General features: G+C 42.6%; 1 protein-coding gene across 1 annotated transcript; it reads right to left on the bottom strand.

Annotated features, from left to right (window-relative positions):
* Positions 1 to 4,342: 4,342 nt before the first annotated feature.
* Positions 4,343 to 20,490, bottom strand: LOC123518349 (mucin-19-like). The gene is made up of 3 exons (XM_045279118.1): positions 20,412 to 20,490; positions 15,832 to 19,194; positions 4,343 to 6,849 (listed from the first exon to the last, which is right to left on the bottom strand). The coding sequence occupies exons 1-3, from the start codon at positions 20,421 to 20,423 to the stop codon at positions 4,459 to 4,461; spliced, it is 5,766 nt and encodes a 1,921-aa protein (XP_045135053.1). The 5' UTR covers positions 20,424 to 20,490; the 3' UTR covers positions 4,343 to 4,458.
* Between the last annotated feature and the right edge of the window lie 2,010 nt (positions 20,491 to 22,500).

The raw sequence follows: 22,500 nt of genomic DNA, 5'->3' as shown, positions 1-22,500 counted from the left end.
ATATCTAAATTAGTGTTATTATTTTTATTATTTTTTATTGATTATTGTTTTTTCAATATATATTTTCACTTCTTTCATGTTTTCCAGATAAAAATCCAGATATTATATCAGGTGAGGTTTGAGTTAGGTGTGCAACATTGAGCAAGACTGACAGTATAAATGTGAAAGGTGCAGCAGCTAGCACAACTGTTCTCTGTGGCTCAATGTTATTAGCCATTGCTGGCAGTGGACTGGTGTCACAATGGATCTCACCCTAATGTATGGCTTGTGAAGGGACATTGTCAGGTGAAAGGAATCAGTAGATCCTATCAGAAAAAAAAAAAAAGTTATGTAGTGTGACAAGCAATCAAGAAGAATGTCTGTTGTCTTGTAAAAGCTCACAAGCCATCAGGGAATTAAAGTACAAACTTGTCCTCTGGAAAAAAAAATATGTACTTTCATGATTTACTTCGTAACTCTGGAGCTGTAGATAGTCTTTCATTAAAGCTTGTCATACTCAAATGTTTTTTTTGCTTCCAAGTCACTGAATCATGTTTAAGTATTCATTAACACAGGTCCTCAGTTGCAAATCTGTCAATAATGTTTTTACTTCATAAGATGATGCTCAGTCTCGTTATATCCCACCAGTCGTGTGTTGCCTAGATTTTGTAATGTGTGTTGATTTTTTAATGTATGTTTGGAATGTGTACAGATACACATTGTGAAAATGTATTTCAACAGTGATTGATAAAATACTATTCAAATTAACAAGTTAGGATTTTTATACCTATTATTTTACAGATATATATTGTCTATGTAAACCCCACCTTATCATTAGATGTAGTAAGGATGCTCCATGTACCATACCAGGCCTTAACCCTTGAAAGGCATACAGTTCTGATGGGGGCCTTCATGTTGTCAGCAAAATCTGTTGTTAGCTCATATCTTACCATCATATTCTACATATTTAAATATTTCCCTCTGCTTGCTGGAAGTAAGCTTATGATGTATCCAATAGATTAAAAATATGTTCAGAGACCCATCTCTGTGTGCTGAACATATAACAGAGGTGATAGTGTCTGGCATGGAAGTGTACATTCCTCACTTTTTCTCAATCTAAACCTTCTAAACCTTGGTTGAACTCAGCCTGTTCTCTTCCTATACACAATAGAGAGATTGCCCACAAAAGATACTTGAGCCTTCCATCACTTGATATTTCTGCCCGGAATCATGCCAAGTCTGTTCTTCAATTTGCCAAACACTCCATCATAAATGGAAAATGTCAAAATCTTTCAAACTCTAACTCCCTCGAGACTTCTGGCATTTGGCCAAAAACATCTCCAATAACTTTACTTCATCTTTCCCTCCTTTATTTCATCCTGGTGGTACCACTGCCATCTTTCTGTCTCTAAAGCTGAACAATTCTCTTAAACCTTTGCTAATAACTCTACCTTGGATGATTCTGGGGTTGTTCCTTCCTCTCCTCCTCCCTCTTGACTATTTCATGCCATCAATTGAAATTCTTTGTAATGATGTTTTCCATGCCCTTGCTGGACTAAACCCTCAGAAGGCTTATGGACCTGATGGAGACCCTCCTATTGTTCAAAAAAACTGTGCTTCCGTGCTTGCACCTTGCCTGGCCAAACTCTTCAAACTCTGTCTATCGATTGCTACCTTTCCTTGCAGAAAGTTTGCCTACTTTCAACTTGTTCCTAAAAAGGGTGACCGTTCTAATCCCTCAAACTACTGTCCTATAGTATTAATCTCTTGCTTGTCTAAAGTTTTTTAATCTATCCTCAATTGGAAGATTCTTAAACATCTGTCGCTTCACAACCTTCTATCTGATCGCCAGTATGGCTTCCGCCAAGATTGCTCTACTGGTGATCTTCTGGCATTCCTTACTAAGTCTTTGTCATCCTCTTTTAGAGATTTTGGTGAAACCTTTGCTGTCGCGTTAGACATATCAAAAGCTTTTGATAGAGTCTGGCACAAAGCTTTGATTTCAAAGCTGCCCTCCTGCAGTTTCTATCCTCTCTGCAACTTTATCTCAAGTTTCCTTTCCGACCGTTCTATTGCAGCTGCGGTAGACAGCCACTGTTCTTCTAAATCTATTAACAGTGGTGTTCCTCAGAGTTCTGTCCTGTTACCCACTCTCTTTCTATTATTCATTAATGATCTTAACCAAACTTCTTGCCCTATCCACTCCACGCTGATGATACCACCTACATCTTTCCATGTCCTTTCAGAGACGACCAAGAAGTCATCAAATCACTCAGGGACACCACAGAATGCCTGATTTCTTATCTTTCTAAGATTTCTGATTGGGTCAAAGAAAACTTAGTTGTGTTTAATGTCTCAAAAACTCAATTCCTCCATCTATCAACTTGACACAACCTTCTAGACAACCATCCCCTCTTCTTCAATGACACTCAACGGTCCCCCTCTTTTACACTGAATATCCTTTGTCTGTCCTGTACTCATATATCTTAACTGTAAGCTTCACATCTCATCTCTTGCTAAAACAGCTTCTATGAAGTTAGGCATTCTGCGGCGTCTCCGCCAATTTGTCTCGTCCTCCCCAACTGCTAACTCTGTACAAGGGCCATATCCGCCCTTTTATGGAGTACTCTTTCCATGTTTGGGGGTTTCCACTCATACAGCTCTATTAGATAGGGTTGAATTGAAAGCTTTTCATCTCATCAACTCCCCTTCTCTGACTGACTGTCTTCACCCTCTCTCTCATTGCCAAAATGTTGCATCTCTTTATATCTTTTATCACTATTTTCATGAAAACAGCTCTACTGATCTTGCTAACTGCATGCCTCCCCTCATCCTGTGGCCTCACTGCTCAAAGCTTTCTTCTTCCTCTCTACCCTATTCTGTTTAACTCTGTAATGCAAGAGTTAACCAGTATTCTCAGTCTTTCCTATCTTCGACTGGTAGACTGGAACTCTTTCTGCTTCTGTATTTTCCATCTTCTTTTGACTTGATTTCTTTTAAGAAAGAGGTGTCAAAACATTTGTCCCTGAATTTTGGCTAACTCCTATGTTCTTTTAGCGAACTGGCAACATAGTGGGCCTTTTTTTTTTTTTCATATTTTGTTGGCCTTGGCCAGCTGTCCCTCCTACATAAAAAAAAAAAAAAAAAAAAAATATATATATATATATATATATATATATATATATATATATATATATGTATATTGTGTTACAACACATTAATAATATATAGCCTAGAAAAAAAATTCATTTTCATTTGACACATTATTTTATGACATGTCCTTGAGATGATGCAAGTATCTGTTTAAATTTTCACAATGTACGATTGTTGTGATACGATTATGGCGATCTGATAAACATGCGCATGTATAGGTATTTGTTTCGCTCTTGTATCTGATCACGATTCTCATCGCTGTGACCCAGTAGGGAACACATCACTTCCATCATTTCTGTCAGTTACATCTTTAGCGTTGTGCGTTGCACGTTGTTATAAGACGTATTGATTACTTTACTACTTGTGTTGCTACGGTGAAGGATTAGTGATGACCTCTAAGCGCCTGACAAGTGACACGTTTGTTGAAGCCTTTGGTACGAAAGTCAAACATGGCAATGAAGCATGAAAGTGAAGAGGGTTCCAACTAGACTGCATGTGATCTATCTCGGAGAGGCAAAGGTAAACATTGATTTGATATTTTATATGCAAAATGTCTATTTATATGTTTATTTCTTGATTTAGTTACGAATAATTATGCATGTTTAGGGAATCCTATGATTATTTGTCCAGAATCAATAGGTACTGTAGTCGGGTCATTCTAGACCAGTGGTTCCCAAAGTGGGCGGTACCGCCCCCCTGGGGGCGGTGAGAAAGAAGGGGGCGGTAGGGGGGCGGCAGGGTGGCATGAAGAACAATTATTATTAACTTTTTCTTCTTTACAAAATCTGAATGACAAAATCTGTCACAAACACTAAGCTAAAGGGCGACTATTTTTACTTGTTCTGCAGACACCCACTGTAGTATCAATTGTTCTTGTCACAAAGTTCATTTGAAGTATTTCGTGATATCTCACACGTATAATACCTAACTCACTTCCCTTCTTCAACAAACACTCTTCGTTCCTTATATTGGTATGCTTTGAGCACTATCTATGCATATATATATATATATATATATATATATATATATATATATATATATATATATATATATATATATATATATATATATATATATATATATATATATATATATATATATATATATATATATATATATATATATATATATATATATATATATATATATATATATATATATATATATGATATACTAAAGAAAATCAAGAAAATCAAGAAAAGTGTTACACTTCCGGATTTGCTTCCCTTTATTTACACTTCCATTAACATATATTTTTAGATATTTAAAAAAACATATATCTTCCATTCAAAACACATGATCTGTCGTTATTTTTGATGATACACTCTATGGGCAGTCGCTCACATATACAGGTGGTGTGCCTGAGTATGCCACAGCAACAGGAGCATGTGGAGCCAATGGTGCTGGGGCAGCTGGCTGCCTGAGTTGACTGGCTCCCATAATGATGTTGACATCAGGAGCAGCCTGTGCAGCAGCAGCAGCAGCCCTCCAGATCTTCATGAACTCAGCAGAGGCTCTCTCCTGTGCTACAGTGAACTGGGGAACCCCATCCACAACCCTGGGTGCTTCGCCAGGAGCGGCTCCTGCCACCTGGTAGATGGTTGGCTGAATGCTGCGAACTCTGGCCGCGGCCTGATTCCAGGCTGCCATGAATTGTTCTGTTGCCCTTCTGACCTCATCAGTAGGCTGCACTGGTGAAGGAGCTCCTGCTGAGTATGTCACGGCTTGCCTGATGGCGGATGCCTGCCTGGCAGCAGCCTCAAAGGAAGCCATGAAGGAAGCTGTAGCACGCTGCACTGCAGCTGTTGGCTGGACTGGTCTTGGGAGAGCAAGTGCTGCAGATTCTACAGTGACTGCTCGCTGGGCAGCCTTGTTGTAGGCAGCCATGAACTCTTCTGTGGCTCTTCTTACCTCTTCAGTTACCTGGACCTGCTGAGGCATCTGTACGGTGAAGGCACCAGTTGGAGTGGCTCTCACGAGGGTAGCTTCAATCTTGGCAGCCCTCGCTGCTGCCTGGTTCCAGGCAGCCATGAACTCAGCAGTAGCCCTCTGCACCTCTGGGGTAGGTCCCACAGGCATGGGTGGTGCAGCAGAATAGGTTGGAGCAACAGGAGGACGAGGAGCAGCAGGTGCCGGTGCAGAATAAGCTACAGGTGATGGAGCTCGTGGAGCGGCTGGCTGTCTGAGTTGACTAGCTCCCATAATGATGTTGACATCAGGAGCAGCTTCAGCAGCAGCAGCAGCAGCCCTCCAGATCTTCATAAACTCAGCAGAGGCTTTTTCTTGTGCTACAGTGAACTGGGGAACCCCATCCACAATCCTGGGTGCTTCACCAGGAGCAGCTCCTGCCACCTGGTAGATGGTTGGCTGAATGCTGCGAACTCTGGCCGCGGCCTGATTCCAGGCTGCCATGAATTGTTCTGTTGCCCTTCTGACCTCATCAGTAGGCTGCACTGGTGAAGGAGCTCCTGCTGAGTATGTCACGGCTTGCCTGATGGCGGATGCCTGCCTGGCAGCAGCCTCAAAGGAAGCCATGAAGGAAGCTGTAGCACGCTGCACTGCAGCTGTTGGCTGGACTGGTCTTGGGAGAGCAAGTGCTGCAGATTCTACAGTGACTGCTCGCTGGGCAGCCTTGTTGTAGGCAGCCATGAACTCTTCTGTGGCTCTTCTTACCTCTTCAGTTACCTGGACCTGTTGTGGCATGTGTACGGTGAAGGCACCAGTCGGAGTAGTTTTTACTAAGGTAGCTTCAATCTTGGCAGCCCTCGCTGCTGCCTTGTTCCAGGCAGCCATGAACTCAGCAGTAGCCCTCTGCACCTCTGGAGTAGGTCCCACAGGCATGGGTGGTGCAGCAGAATAGGTTGGAGCAACAGGAGGACGAGGAGCAGCCGGTGCTGGTGCAGAATATGGAACAGCCGCTGGAGCTGGTGGGCCAGCTGGCTGTCTGAGTTGACTGGCTCCCATAATGATGTTGACATCAGGAGCAGCTTCAGCAGCAGCAGCAGCAGCCCTCCAGATCTTCATGAACTCAGCGGTGGCTTTTTCCTGTGCAATAGTGAACTGGGGAACTCCATCCACAATCCTGGGTGCTTCACCAGGAGCGGCTCCTGCCACCTGGTAGATGGTTGGCTGAATGCTGCGAACTCTGGCCGCGGCCTGATTCCAGGCTGCCATGAATCGTTCTGTTGCCCTTCTGACCTCATCAGTAGGCTGCACTGGTGAAGGAGCTCCTGCTGAGTATGTCACGGCTTGCCTGATGGCGGATGCCTGCCTGGCAGCAGCCTCAAAGGAAGCCATGAAGGAAGCTGTAGCACGCTGCACTGCAGCTGTTGGCTGGACTGGTCTTGGGAGAGCAAGTGCTGCAGATTCTACAGTGACTGCTCGCTGGGCAGCCTTGTTGTAGGCAGCCATGAACTCTTCTGTGGCTCTTCTTACCTCTTCAGTTACCTGGACCTGCTGAGGCATGTGTACGGTGAAGGCACCAGTCGGAGTAGTTTTTACTAAGGTCGCTTCAATCTTGGCAGCCCTCGCTGCTGCCTTGTTCCAGGCAGCCATGAACTCAGCAGTAGCTCTTTGCACCTCTGGGGTAGGGCCTACTGGCTTAAGTGGTGCAGCTGAATAAGGTACAGCAACAGGAGCACGAGGAGCAGCTGGTGCAGGAGCAGCTGGTTGTCCATATTGTGTAGCTCCCATAATGATGTTGACGTCAGGAGCAGCCTGTGCAGCAGCAGCAGCAGCCCTCCAGATCTTCATGAACTCAGCAGAGGCTTTCTCCTGTGCTACAGTGAACTGGGGAACCCCATCCACAATCCTGGGTGTTTCACCAGGAGCGGCTCCTGCCACCTGGTAGATGGTTGGCTGAATGCTGCTAACTCTGGCCGCGGCCTGATTCCAGGCTGCCATGAATCGTTCTGTTGCCCTTCTGACCTCATCAGTAGGCTGCACTGGTGAAGGAGCTCCTGCTGAGTATGTCACGGCTTGCCTGATGGCGGATGCCTGCCTGGCAGCAGCCTCAAAGGAAGCCATGAAGGAAGCTGTAGCACGCTGCACTGCAGCTGTTGGCTGGACTGGTCTTGGGAGAGCAAGTGCTGCAGATTCTACAGTGACTGCTCGCTGGGCAGCCTTGTTGTAGGCAGCCATGAACTCTTCTGTGGCTCTTCTTACCTCTTCAGTTACCTGGACCTGCTGAGGCATCTGTACGGTGAAGGCACCAGTTGGAGTGGCTCTCACGAGGGTAGCTTCAATCTTGGCAGCCCTCGCTGCTGCCTGGTTCCATGCAGCCATGAATTCAGCAGTAGCTTTCTGCACCTCTGGGGTTGGACCCACTGGTCCGCGTGGTCCAGCAGAGTAGGATGCAGAGTAAGCAGCAGCAGCAGCAGCATGTGTTCCCGGGGCAGCTGGTTGTCTGAATCGACTTGCTCCCATGATAATGTTGACATCGGGAGCAGCTTTAGCAGCAGCTGTGGCAGCAGCAGAAGCAGCCCTCCATGTAGCCATGAACTGAGCAGTGGCTTCCTGAACAGATGGACCGTCATCCACTTCCACCTTCGGAGCAGGAGCTGAAACAGATGGAGCAGCAGCTTCCGCTTTTGGAACAGTGTAAGAAACAACAGTCAGAGAAGGTTTCGAAATGTCGACGGAAGAAGAGACTCCACCACCGTCGGCGGAGGAAGTTGAAGAAGATGAACTGGAAGATGAAGAAGAAGAACTTGAAGAAGAAGAACCGCCATCACTGTCAGAGGTGGAATACCTCACTGTGTACCCTTCACAGTCGTCATCGTCATCGGGGACGGGCGACCCTAAAGCTGTAGCCAGCAGGAGTATTACCACCTGAAACACAAATATGTTGGTATGAAAGATAGATTCTTCTCGTTGCTGTAAATAATAACTCATTCTTTCTGACATCGTTGGATTAATTAAGAATATTTAATTGCAATTATTCCAGTTATATTATTAAATGAAAATTGAAACTTTTAACATGTCAGAGATGCATCGAATTTCCTTTCTCCTATTTATGTTTGAAATTATATATATATATATATATATATATATATATATATATATATATATATATATATATATATATATATATATATATATATATATATATATATATATATATGATTAATACCTTGTTTTTTGTTTAATGAAATATTGTTTTAATGTTATTTTGTCATTATTGGACAAAATATCATAATTTATTTTTTAATCGTATTGCATAAAGAAAGTATTGAAGTGTCGGTATGATCGAGGTTTAGGAACGTACGGCAGTGGTGACTTGTGTATTTAGTTTAATAAAATACTTTCTGTAACCCTTTTCCTTTTTCCGATTCTATTGTATTTTCTCCCAGCTTGTACCACATGCCACACTAATTTCTAACAGTGGATGTACAGTACGCCCACTCTGGTGACACGGCCAATGGAGATTGTAGGAAGGCTTTTTAGGAATGCATCGCGTCACACTCTCCCTTGTTGAACTTTCCTTATCTGCATACAATATTTGCTTTCTCGTTAAAAGAGTTTTAAACTTTGATTAAATATTTCCATACTGAGTTAGAAATACGATGTTGTAATCACTGAACCTTTTTCTTGTGACATATATACTCATATTCTGATAAAGCTTGAGACCTGTTTTAGTCATCGAGCAAGCCGTTGATTATTTTAAATAACCGAGTTTAATGTTTCTCACTGATCAATATTGAGTCACTCGCAGTATGTCGCCACTTGAACACACTGTTCTTGAATTCTCACAGAATATTCTTGCACTGTAGAAAAATGTAACACGGATGTGGTGAAGCACTGTGTTAGATATGCATCGACCTGTTTCTTGTCATAATGAATAGCAAGTTAGTGTAAAGTTGTTAGAGGATGAGTTGTATGATGCACAGATTGCATCATAATAAGAACGCATGTCCAAAATGTTTCGAAGTTGTAAGTGTGTTGCACAGCACGGGAGTGTGGTTTCATTGTTGTGTTGCACAGTGGAGAGAAGGTGGTGTTTGAGGCGAGTGAGGTGATGTGGAAAGAGTTCACTGGGAGCTCACCCAAGTCTTCATGGCACCGGTCTCCTTTGTGCCCTGCCTTGGAGCGGCCAGCGTGGCGTCTTATATACCCGAAGCCACGCCCGCCTCTCCCCCCTTGTCTCCCTCCTTACCTTAGGCACGGGCAGCCAATCTTGTCCTGTCTGACTCGTGACCCACCTGTCTTCTCCTGCTTCCCTCCTCACTTGGACCTCTTTTTGCCCTGTGTTTGTCGTCCATTCTTTGCCTATATATATATATATATATATATATATATATATATATATATATATATATATATATATATATATATATATATATATATATATATATATATATATATATATATATATATATATATATATATATATATATATATATATATATATATATATATATATATATATATATATATATATATATAATTTATTTATAAATATATCTATACATTTGTTTATTTATCTATATTTATTTTTTCATTATTTCCCTATCCCTTTTAATCAATAATGAATACAATTTGGCTCTCCACACACTTTTCAGTAAGCCATTACTCATACGCTCAAGGTCTTTTTCTTAGTAGAAAATTGTGATTATCCTCTTTTTCTTATTGTATATTATGCATTTTTTTTTTTCCTGGTACTTATATTGCCGGTCGATATATTTTTTGATAGTAAGAAAATATAAATAGATAAATGATTAAGTGTGAATAGATAGATAAATGAATAGGTAAATGAATAGATAGATAAATAAAAGTAAATATAGAAAAAATCTGAATCTTTGATAAACTAAATTATATTTGGATATTGGATTTACAGTGTTTGCAGATTTAGCTCTTTTTCATTCAAAAATGTGTAATCAAACAAAACAGTTTAAGTAAAGGCCCTGTCATACCAAGGAAACTGCTCAGGACGACTACACACGACTCTTCAAATTATGCTGAGTCATCGTGGGTTGGGGAAGAGTCATAGTTAAACCGTATACAGTCGGAAAATGGTTGGTGAATGTTTTTCTTGTCGCATGTAGTTGCGGGGGTAGATACAAAAAAAAAAAAAAAAAAAAAAATATATATATATATATATATATATATATATATATATATATATATATATATATATATATATATATATATATAAAGCCGTTAACGGTTTTTAGCGGGTAACGGTTGCAGAAAATTTGGCGACTGTATTACAAACGATTTGCCTTGTCTGCAACTATTCGGCAACTAGTTGGGTTAAATATTTCAAATCGAACATTCGCAGACCGTTTCATGACTTGTCGGGAAATAGTTGGCGAGCGGCCTTCATATACTTGACGACTGTTCCACTCCTGAGCCACGTGGTGTTATCCTCATCAACTTGGATTAGGAGAACGGTTGATATATATTCTTCAACAATTCTATGAATTGACTTCAAGCGTTTGCAAACAATTCGTCAACAATTCCCCGACCATCATTTAAACCCCCCCGCGACTTTTAACGGTCACCGCTAGTTTGATGACTCAGCGCTTTTTTTACCAATCGGCCCGACTAGTTTTCATGGCGTGACAGGGCCTTAAGTTATGACATATTAGAAGCGAAAGAACAAATGCAGTTAAGAACACTTTGTAAAAATTTTTCTTTTTTCATCTTCGACTTTTCTACATATCTGAATCACAACCAACCACGGGGAACGACGATATGGTGTGGCCATGTGACTGACCATGGAAGTTATTTTTTCCCTGTCATTTGTGTAGTAATTACCTCATGTTCGATATTTAAGTGTTCAAGAATCGAAACTTGTGATGATGATTTATAGCATGAATAACTTACTTTATTAAGGTGCGCTAAGTGTCGTACTATCCCACCAGTCGTGTGTTGGCTGGATGTGTACACGTCCACATTGTGTAAATTAATTTCAACTGTGATCGATATAATGGTTTTCAAAATTAACTTCTGGAATTTTCATTGCTATTAATTAGTCGTGTATTGCCTTCGTAATATTCCTGTCATCAAACGATACTAATAAGCTTCATTTACATCCTCAACCGTCACCATTGAACGACATACATTAGTTATGGAGTCCATCTTGATTCTTGTCCGCGAGATCTATGCTTCTTTCACATTTCACTGTATCCTGGATCTCTGATTCTTTGCCTCTTTGCTTGCTTGAGGTATGTATGCTTTTATTATTCACCGTAATCTGTGTATACTCATGTTAAAGTGTAAGGATAGGACACATTTTAAATGTCTATTATTTATTTTCTTTATATGCTATAGCACAGCAGAGATGTTTAGACTATGCGTTGAATGTTGGTTAGGTTACAGTACATAAAGATAAGCCTAATGAACCTCTTCCTCAGTTAATGAGTGACATGTTTTCTGGACTTCCAGTACTTATACGAGTAGATGATCAAGATGATGTTTTGATGCCGCAAGTATTATCCATTGACTGATTTATTTTTTTTCCTTAACTCCATTCTGGATTCCCGGAAGTGTAACGGACAAAGAAAGACAATATGCAAAATGTAATGCTGATTTGTATGTTGCTTATTCGTTGAACTATTTGTATTATATTGTTACAATATATACTACTACTACTACTACTACTACTACTACTACTACTACTACTACTACTACTAGTAATGATGATAATAGTAATGATAATAATAGTAATAATAATAAAAAATAATAATAATAATAATAATAATAATAATAATAATAATAATAATAATAATAATAATAATATTATTAATAATTACAATAATAATTATAATAATGATTATAATAGTGATAATAATAATAATAATAATAATAATAATAATAATAATAATAATGATGATGATGATGATGATGATGATGATGATGATGAACATGATGATGATCATCATGATGATGATGATGATAATAATAACAATAATAATAATTATAATAATAGTAATAATAATAATAATAATAATAATAATAATAATAATAATAATAATAATAATAATAATAATAATAATAATAATAATAATAATAATAATAATAATAATAATAATAATAATATGTGTGTGTGTGTGTGTTTCACTTCACTGTTTGATCTGCTGCAGTCTCTGACGAGACGGCCAGACGTTACCCTACGGAACGAGCTCAGAGCTCATTATTTCCGATCTTCGGATAGGCCTGAGACCAGGCACACACCACACACCGGGACAACAAGGTCACAACTCCTCGATTTACATCCCGTACCTACTCACTGCTAGGTGAACAGGGGCTACACGTGAAAGGAGACACACCCAAATATCTCCACCCGGCCGTGGAATCGAACCCCGGTCCTCTGGCTTGTGAAGCCAGCGCTCTAACCACTGAGCTACCGTGTGTGTGTGTGTGTGTGTGTGTGTGTGTGTGTGTGTGTGTGTGTGTGTGTGTGTGTGTGTGTGTGTGTGTGTGTGTGTGTGTGTGTGTGTGTGTGTGTGTGTGTGTGTGTGTGTGTGTGTGTGTGTGTGTGTGTGTGTGTGTGTGTGTGTGTGTGTGTTTCTGATTTCCTGGGAGCGTTCGTTGTCAAGTCTGTGATTAGAACGATTTAATATTTTTCTTCCTTACTGCTGCACATGTCCCCTCATTAGTGGACGAAGAGATTCTTTACTTTATTTCATCCCATTTTGGTCTTTTCAGTTTGGCTTAATTAAGTTTATGTGATATCTATATCTATGTTTAACAGTAAACGATGTGGTAAAGATCACCGCTCTTCGCTTCAAAGAGAAAATAGATGCTACCATTACAAATATAAATATCTCAGATTTTTATGACGGAACTTAGATACACATAATCTCCAGCCCTATTTTCCTGTGCTATTAATGTCTTAGCATCCAAAACATTGTAAAGTTACGTGGATTAATATCTTACACCTATCATAAAACAAAAGATGATACTTGTCTATAACAAAAGCCTTCAGTCCGGCTGGAAATTTCGATTTTTCATTCCATGGGTGTAGCGTATTCACCACCTATTACGACGTCCATACGAGGCCACTAAGCCCAATGGCTTCCTCCACATCCAGAAACACTTTAGTCAGACCTTCTGTAAGTGTAAATGGGACGTTGTGTTCGTCACAGTAGTAGCAAAGGTAGTTTAGTGTTAACACGTGATGAATGATGCAGAGGCTCAAGTTTGTGGCGATTTTAAAGATATTAGAGCTCCATAATGAGTGAGTTCCGTTGTTGCTTATTCTGTTGTCATCTTATCAAGGTTCAGTGTTCGTATTTCATGTGTGAAAGATTGATAACTTAAATGTTGGTTGTTTTTTTTATTGCTTGCTCGACTTATTGCAGCCTGGTGTGACTTGGCAAGGTGATGTAATTGATAGGTTGTCCCTTTTCTTTTCTTACATAGTGATGATAAGTGAGAGAGAGATAGATAGATAGGTAGATAGATAGGTAGATAGATAGATAGATAGATAGATAGATAGATAGATAGAGAGAGAGAGAGAGAGAGAGAGAGAGAGAGAGAGAGAGAGAGAGAGAGAGAGAGAGAGAGAGAGAGAGAGAGAGAGAGTCGGCATACGCGAACGATGCCACTTCTCGCACAGCTTCAGTAGAGAGGAGGCAGTGAACGTGATTGATGACACCAACCGCCACCTTGGTGACATTATGGCCTGGGGCAAACAGTGGCAAGTCAAGTTTGCTGCCGAAAAGACCCAGGCCTTGGTCATCTCATGTTCACGGGAGGACGTCAGGCTGATTGAAGGCCAGCTGAAGTTTGAAGAAGACACCCTTGCCATTAAGGACTCCATCAACATCCTGGGGTGGAGGTAGACTCCAAACTCAGCTTCGACCGCCACCTGGAGAGCGTGGCACGCAAGGCATCCCTGAGGGTGACACTCCTACGTCGAGTGAGGCACCTACTCGACGCCAAGGGCCTCATGACGCTGTACAAAGCTTAGGTGAGGCCCATCATGGAGTACAGCCCCCTCAGCTGGATATGCAGTGCCCAGTCCCACCTCTCCCTGCTGGACAAGGTGCAGCGGCGAGCCGAGCGACTCCTTCGCATTGCCGGAGTCCTGGGACAGCAGCCCCAAGCTGAGCTACAGCGACAGCGGAATCAGGGGCAGCAGTTGCAGCCGAGACAGCAGCGACAGCATCCAGACCCTCACCAAGAAGCCCCTATCAACGTGCTGGACAGCTTGGAGCACCGAAGGCATGTTGGGGCCCTTACTGTGCTGCAGAAAGCCCAGGTGCAGCAAATACCTAACCTCACGGCTCTACGGATACCCTGGAGGAGGAGTGAACGTGTGTTGTGGAACGCCTTCACCTCTGCAGTGCACGTCTCCAGTATGTCCACCCAGCAGGTGAAGTGTGCTGCCCACGCCTGGTTACGGACACATCCGCCTGATAGTGACAGTGACAGGTGATAAAATGGCAGTGTCCACCAGCCTCCCATCCACCTGACAGTGACAGTGCCTACAAGAGTGGAGGAAAATAGTATGCCTGACAGTGACAGTGAAACACAGTGACATGGAATGTGCGTGTGCCTGACATGACAGTGCTGATTAGTGATAAGGGAGGTGCGCAGATGACAGTGACAGTGTTATGACTCCCTCGCTCACAATGCCGTCCCCGGGAGCAGCTTTAAAATGAGCGTCACATGCCAGTGCACGCTCTTAGCTCACGAACTCAGCTCCAACTGTAAATATACTTATGTGTAAAATATGTATGTTATGTGCATTAAGTTTAAACAAAATGAGAGAGAGAGAGAGAGAGAGAGAGAGAGAGAGAGAGTGTGTGTGTGTGTGTGTGTGTGTGTGTGTGTGTGTGTGTTTCACTGTTTGATCTGCTGCAGTCTCTGACGGGACAGCCAGACGTTACCCTACGGAACGAGCTCAGAACTCATTATTTCCGATCTTCGGATAGGTCTGAGACCAGGTACACACCACACACCGGGACAACAAGGTCACAACTCCTCGGTTTACATCCCATACCTACTCACTGCTAGGTGAAAAGGGGCTATCTCCACCCGGCCGGGGAATCGAACCCCGGTCCTCTGGCTTGTGAAGCCAGCGCTCTAACCACTGAATTACCGGGCGACTATTTTTACTTGTTCTGCCGACACTCACTGTAGTATCAATTGTTCTTGTCACAAAGTTCATTTGAAGTATTTCGTGATATCTCACACGTATAATACCTAACTCACTTCCCTTCAACAAACACTCTTCGTTCCTTATATTGGTATGCTTTAAGCACTATCTATGCATATATATATATATATATATATATATATATATATATATATATATATATATATATATATATATATATATATATATATATATATATATATATATATATATATATATATATATATATATATATATATATATATATATATATATATATATATATATATATATATATATATATATATGCCTGTATGTATATTAATGATTACTAAAGAAAATCAAGAAAAGTGTTACACTTCCGGATTTGCTTCCCTTTATTTACACTTCCATTAACATATATTTTTAGATATTTAAAAACATATATCTTCCATTCAAAACACATGATCTGTCGTTATTTTTGATGATACACTCTATGGGCAGTCGCTCACATATACAGGTGGTGTGCCTGAGTATGCCACAGCAACAGGAGCATGTGGAGCCAATGGTGCTGGGGCAGCTGGCTGCCTGAGTTGACTGGCTCCCATAATGATGTTGACATCAGGAGCAGCCTGTGCAGCAGCAGCAGCAGCCCTCCAGATCTTCATGAACTCAGCAGAGGCTCTCTCCTGTGCTACAGTGAACTGGGGAACCCCATCCACAACCCTGGGTGCTTCGCCAGGAGCAGCTCCTGCCACCTGGTAGATGGTTGGCTGAATGCTGCGAACTCTGGCCGCGGCCTGATTCCAGGCTGCCATGAATCGTTCTGTTGCCCTTCTGACCTCATCAGTAGGCTGCACTGGTGAAGGAGCTCCTGCTGAGTATGTCACGGCTTGCCTGATGGCGGATGCCTGCCTGGCAGCAGCCTCAAAGGAAGCCATGAAGGAAGCTGTAGCACGCTGCACTGCAGCTGTTGGCTGGACTGGTCTTGGGAGAGCAAGTGCTGCAGATTCTACAGTGACTGCTCGCTGGGCAGCCTTGTTGTAGGCAGCCATGAACTCTTCTGTGGCTCTTCTTACCTCTTCAGTTACCTGGACCTGCTGAGGCATCTGTACGGTGAAGGCACCAGTTGGAGTGGCTCTCACGAGGGTAGCTTCAATCTTGGCAGCCCTCGCTGCTGCCTGGTTCCAGGCAGCCATGAACTCAGCAGTAGCCCTCTGCACCTCTGGGGTAGGTCCCACAGGCATGGGTGGTGCAGCAGAATAGGTTGGAGCAACAGGAGGACGAGGAGCAGCAGGTGCCGGTGCAGAATAAGCTACAGGTGATGGAGCTCGTGGAGCGGCTGGCTGTCTGAGTTGACTAGCTCCCATAATGATGTTGACATCAGGAGCAGCTTCAGCAGCAGCAGCAGCAGCCCTCCAGATCTTCATAAACTCAGCAGAGGCTTTTTCTTGTGCTACAGTGAACTGGGGAACCCCATCCACAATCCTGGGTGCTTCACCAGGAGCAGCTCCTGCCACCTGGTAGATGGTTGGCTGAATGCTGCGAACTCTGGCCGCGGCCTGATTCCAGGCTGCCATGAATTGTTCTGTTGCCCTTCTGACCTCATCAGTAGGCTGCACTGGTGAAGGAGCTCCTGCTGAGTATGTCACGGCTTGCCTGATGGCGGATGCCTGCCTGGCAGCAGCCTCAAAGGAAGCCATGAAGGAAGCTGTAGCACGCTGCACTGCAGCTGTTGGCTGGACTGGTCTTGGGAGAGCAAGTGCTGCAGATTCTACAGTGACTGCTCGCTGGGCAGCCTTGTTGTAGGCAGCCATGAATTCTTCTGTGGCTCTTCTTACCTCTTCAGTTACCTGGACCTGCTGTGGCATGTGTACGGTGAAGGCACCAGTCGGAGTAGTTTTTACTAAGGTAGCTTCAATCTTGGCAGCCCTCGCTGCTGCCTTGTTCCAGGCAGCCATGAACTCAGCAGTAGCTCTTTGCACCTCTGGAGTAGGTCCCACAGGCATGGGTGGTGCAGCAGAATAGGTTGGAGCAACAGGAGGACGAGGAGCAGCCGGTGCTGGTGCAGAATATGGAACAGCCGCTCGAGCTGGTGGGCCAGCTGGCTGTCTGAGTTGACTGGCTCCCATAATGATGTTGACATCAGGAGCAGCTTCAGCAGCAGCAGCAGCAGCCCTCCAGATCTTCATGAACTCAGCGGTGGCTTTTTCCTGTGCAATAGTGAACTGGGGAACTCCATCCACAATCCTGGGTGCTTCACCAGGAGCGGCTCCTGCCACCTGGTAGATGGTTGGCTGAATGCTGCGAACTCTGGCCGCGGCCTGATTCCAGGCTGCCATGAATCGTTCTGTTGCCCTTCTGACCTCATCAGTAGGCTGCACTGGTGAAGGAGCTCCTGCTGAGTATGTCACGGCTTGCCTGATGGCGGATGCCTGCCTGGCAGCAGCCTCAAAGGAAGCCATGAAGGAAGCTGTAGCACGCTGCACTGCAGCTGTTGGCTGGACTGGTCTTGGGAGAGCAAGTGCTGCAGATTCTACAGTGACTGCTCGCTGGGCAGCCTTGTTGTAGGCAGCCATGAACTCTTCTGTGGCTCTTCTTACCTCTTCAGTTACCTGGACCTGCTGAGGCATGTGTACGGTGAAGGCACCAGTCGGAGTAGTTTTTACTAAGGTCGCTTCAATCTTGGCAGCCCTCGCTGCTGCCTTGTTCCAGGCAGCCATGAACTCAGCAGTAGCTCTTTGCACCTCTGGGGTAGGGCCTACTGGCTTAAGTGGTGCAGCTGAATAAGGTACAGCAACAGGAGCACGAGGAGCAGCTGGTGCAGGAGCAGCTGGTTGTCCATATTGTGTAGCTCCCATAATGATGTTGACGTCAGGAGCAGCCTGTGCAGCAGCAGCAGCAGCCCTCCAGATCTTCATGAACTCAGCAGAGGCTTTCTCCTGTGCTACAGTGAACTGGGGAACCCCATCCACAATCCTGGGTGTTTCACCAGGAGCGGCTCCTGCCACCTGGTAGATGGTTGGCTGAATGCTGCTAACTCTGGCCGCGGCCTGATTCCAGGCTGCCATGAATCGTTCTGTTGCCCTTCTGACCTCATCAGTAGGCTGCACTGGTGAAGGAGCTCCTGCTGAGTATGTCACGGCTTGCCTGATGGCGGATGCCTGCCTGGCAGCAGCCTCAAAGGAAGCCATGAAGGAAGCTGTAGCACGCTGCACTGCAGCTGTTGGCTGGACTGGTCTTGGGAGAGCAAGTGCTGCAGATTCTACAGTGACTGCTCGCTGGGCAGCCTTGTTGTAGGCAGCCATGAACTCTTCTGTGGCTCTTCTTACCTCTTCAGTTACCTGGACCTGCTGAGGCATCTGTACGGTGAAGGCACCAGTTGGAGTGGCTCTCACGAGGGTAGCTTCAATCTTGGCAGCCCTCGCTGCTGCCTGGTTCCAGGCAGCCATGAACTCAGCAGTAGCTTTCTGCACCTCTGGGGTTGGACCCACTGGTCCGCGTGGTCCAGCAGAGTAGGATGCAGAGTAAGCAGCAGCAGCAGCATGTGTTCCCGGGGCAGCTGGTTGTCTGAATCGACTTGCTCCCATGATAATGTTGACATCGGGAGCAGCTTTAGCAGCAGCTGTGGCAGCAGCAGAAGCAGCCCTCCATGTAGCCATGAACTGAGCAGTGGCTTCCTGAACAGATGGACCGTCATCCACTTCCACCTTCGGAGCAGGAGCTGAAACAGATGGAGCAGCAGCTTCCGCTTTTGGAACAGTGTAAGAAACAACAGTCAGAGAAGGTTTCGAAATGTCGACGGAAGAAGAGGCTCCACCACCGTCGGCGGAGGAAGTTGAAGAAGATGAACTGGAAGATGAAGAAGAAGAACTTGAAGAAGAAGAACCGCCATCACTGTCAGAGGTGGAATACCTCACTGTGTACCCTTCACAGTCGTCATCGTCATCGGGGACGGGCGACCCTAAAGCTGTAGCCAGCAGGAGTATTACCACCTGAAACACAAATATGTTGGTATGAAAGATAGATTCTTCTCGTTGCTGTAAATAATAACTCATTCTTTCTGACATCGTTGGATTAATTAAGAATATTTAATTGCAATTATTCCAGTTATATTATTAAATGAAAATTGAAACTTTTTAACATGTCAGAGATGCATCGAATTTCCTTTCTCCTATTTATGTTTGAAATTCATATATATATATATATATATATATATATATATATATATATATATATATATATATATATATATATATATATATATATATATATATATATATATATATGATTAATACCTTGTTTTTTGTTTAATGAAATATTGTTTTAATGTTATTTTGTCATTATTGGACAAAATATCATAATTTATTTTTTTAATCGTATTGCATAAAGAAAGTATTGAAGTGTCGGTATGATCGAGGTTTAGGAACGTACGGCAGTGGTGACTTGTGTATTTAGTTTAATAAAATACTTTCTGTAACCCTTTTCCTTTTTCCGATTCTATTGTATTTTCTCCTCGCTTGTACCACATGCCACACTAATTTCTAACAGTGGATGTACAGTACGCCCACTCTGGTGACACGGCCAATGGAGATTGTAGGAAGGCTATTTAGGAATGCATCGCGTCACACTCTCCCTTGTTGAACTTTCCTTATCTGCATACAATATTTGCATTCTCGTTAAAAGAGTTTTAAACTTTGATTAAATATTTCCATACTGAGTTAGAAATACGATGTTGTAATCACTGAACCTTTTTCTTGTGACATATATACTCATATTCTGATAAAGCTTGAGACCTGTTTTAGTCATCGAGCAAGCCGTTGAGTATTGTAAATAACCGAGTTTAATGTTTCTCACTGATCAATATTGAGTCACTCGCAGTATGTCGCCACTTGAACACAGTGTTCTTGAATTCTCACAGAATATTCTTGCACTGTAGAAAAATGTAACACGGATGTAGTGAAGCACTGTGTTAGATATGCATCGACCTGTTTCTTGTCATAATGAATAGCAAGTTAGTGTAAAGTTGTTAGAGGATGAGTTGTATGATGCACAGATTGCATCATAATAAGAAGACATGTCCAAAATGTTTCCAAGTTGTAAGTGTGTTGCACAGCACGGGAGTGTGGTTTCATTGTTGTGTTGCACAGTGGAGAGAAGGTGGTGTTTGAGGCGAGTGAGGTGATGTGGAAAGAGTTCACTGGGAGCTCACCCAAGTCTTCATGGCACCGGTCTCCTTTGTGCCCTGCCTTGGAGCGGCCAGCGTGGCGTCTTATATACCCGAAGCCACGCCCGCCTCTCCCCCCTTGTCTCCCTCCTTACCTTAGGCACGGGCAGCCAATCTTGTCCTGTCTGACTCGTGACCCACCTGTCTTCTCCTACCTCAACACCCTCCATTATGTGCTGCCTCCCTCCTCACTTGGACCTCGTTTCTCCTTTCTTCGTCGTCCATTGATTCCCTTCAAGTATTGACAGCTTAATTTTTCAGTAATTGGATCATGAACACTCCTTGGCTTTATAGACACTTTACCTTTTGTCACTACTCACTATGCACAATATTTAAAAGAAAAACTGGTTTACTCCTATTCTCATTGTAATTAATGCATTTTTTTATTCCTTTTCCTTTTACACATTTTGACTAACTTTTTTTTTATTTTGGCCAGAATTACTCTTCGATTTATTCTTATTTTTTTTGCGTGTGATTATTAATGTGGAATAATGATCTTCATGATTATATAAAGAAGTTGTAAGCATTTTCTATGTAAGTGCAACACGGCTTTTATGTTTGTTAAGAACAAAATAACTAAAACAAAATAAATAAACAAATTGGTAATAATAAATAAATTGATAAACAAAAAAAAAATGAAGAAATTAAATATTTTACTACAGGTCTAGGGGAAAATGAGGAAGGGAAAAAACAGTGCCGGTGCCGTTAGGGGTGCTTCATTTCTTGATCACCTTCAACTTTTCCCACGTGTTTCGACCACCACTAACTGCTTGAAAAGTCGACGAGTTGTGGCCTTGTGGTCGACCACGGGAACTGCATCGGAAGTTGATCTCTCTCTCTCTCTCTCTCTCTCTCTCTCTCTCTCTCTCTCTCTCTCTCTCTCTCTCTCTCTCTCTCTCTCTCTCTCTCTCTCTCTCTCTCTCTCTCTCTCTCTCTCTCTCTCTCTCTCTCTCTCTCTCTCTCTCTCTCTCTCTCTCTCTCTCTCTCTCTCTCTCTCTCTCTCTCTCTCTCTCTCTCTCTCTCTCTCTCTCTCTCTCTCTCTCTCTCTCTCTCTCTCTCTCTCTCTCTCTCTCTCTCTCTCTCTCTCACACACACACACACACACACACACACACACACACACACACACACACACATTCCTTTTTTTTCTTTCTTTTTCAGTTATTCATCAATCTGTCTGTTTGTATGTCTATCTTTCCGTCTATCTGTTCCGCAGTTTATCTCTTTGTCTGTTTTTTCTGTCTGTTTATTTAATTTTTCTCTATTTTTATGATACAGAGGCAGCGAGCTTTATTTTCGAGAAGAAAGAAGTACTCGTATTATCGAGCGTGACGTCCATTACATAGTTACTGACACTTAGTCATGTTTGCGTAGACTGACGTTGATCATTTTATTTTTTTTTTCCTTGAAGGGAGAGAGAGAGAGAGAGAGAGAGAGAGAGAGAGAGAGAGAGAGAGAGATTGATATTGACATACAATATACATTTTAGGAGAAATTTGGTATACATGACTTAAGGCTATAGGTCCAATAACCCGTAGCTTTAGAAGGAACTAAAATTAGTGTATGAAAGCACATTAAAGTTAAGGCTACAGTATTATATAACAAGCAGGGGAATTAGCATTAACATTTGTATATCAAAGTAATACACATAACAATAAGTAGCAATAAATTACCAATGTTTTGTATAAAGTAGTACACAGAAATAAGATGAATAAATAGGATATCAATGTTTTGTACATATTAATAAAATAATTCTGCAGTGACAGAATAAACAAAAAATTATCTTCAGGTCAAACTGAATCCTTTAAATAATTTTCCACCTATGTTTCCCTATTTTCCAACTCATTACTTATGGTACCCTCGAAAGTCTGTTTCTAAACCCCACTTATATCGATCACCTTTCTTATTTTACATGCAAAATCGATAAAGTCTATTAAAGCTTCTTCATCAATTAAAGAGAGAGAGAGAGAGAGAGAGAGAGAGAGAGAGAGAGAGAGAGAGAGAGAGAGAGAGAGAGAGAGAGAGAGAGAGAGAGAGAGAGAGAGAGAGAGAGAGAGAGAGAGAGAGAGAGAGA

The sequence above is a fragment of the Portunus trituberculatus genome, chromosome 43, assembly GCF_017591435.1.
Source record: "Portunus trituberculatus isolate SZX2019 chromosome 43, ASM1759143v1, whole genome shotgun sequence".
Taxonomy (NCBI): domain Eukaryota; kingdom Metazoa; phylum Arthropoda; class Malacostraca; order Decapoda; family Portunidae; genus Portunus; species Portunus trituberculatus.
This window is presented reverse-complemented; position numbering and strand designations above follow the sequence as displayed.

Excerpts from the sequence above, each read along its gene's own strand:
- LOC123518349 (XM_045279118.1), bottom strand. Across the intron at positions 6,850-15,831 it reads CTGCTGCTGCTGCTGCACAG|GCTGCTCCTGACGTCAACAT; the intron begins GCTGCTCCTGAT and ends GCTGCTGCACAG.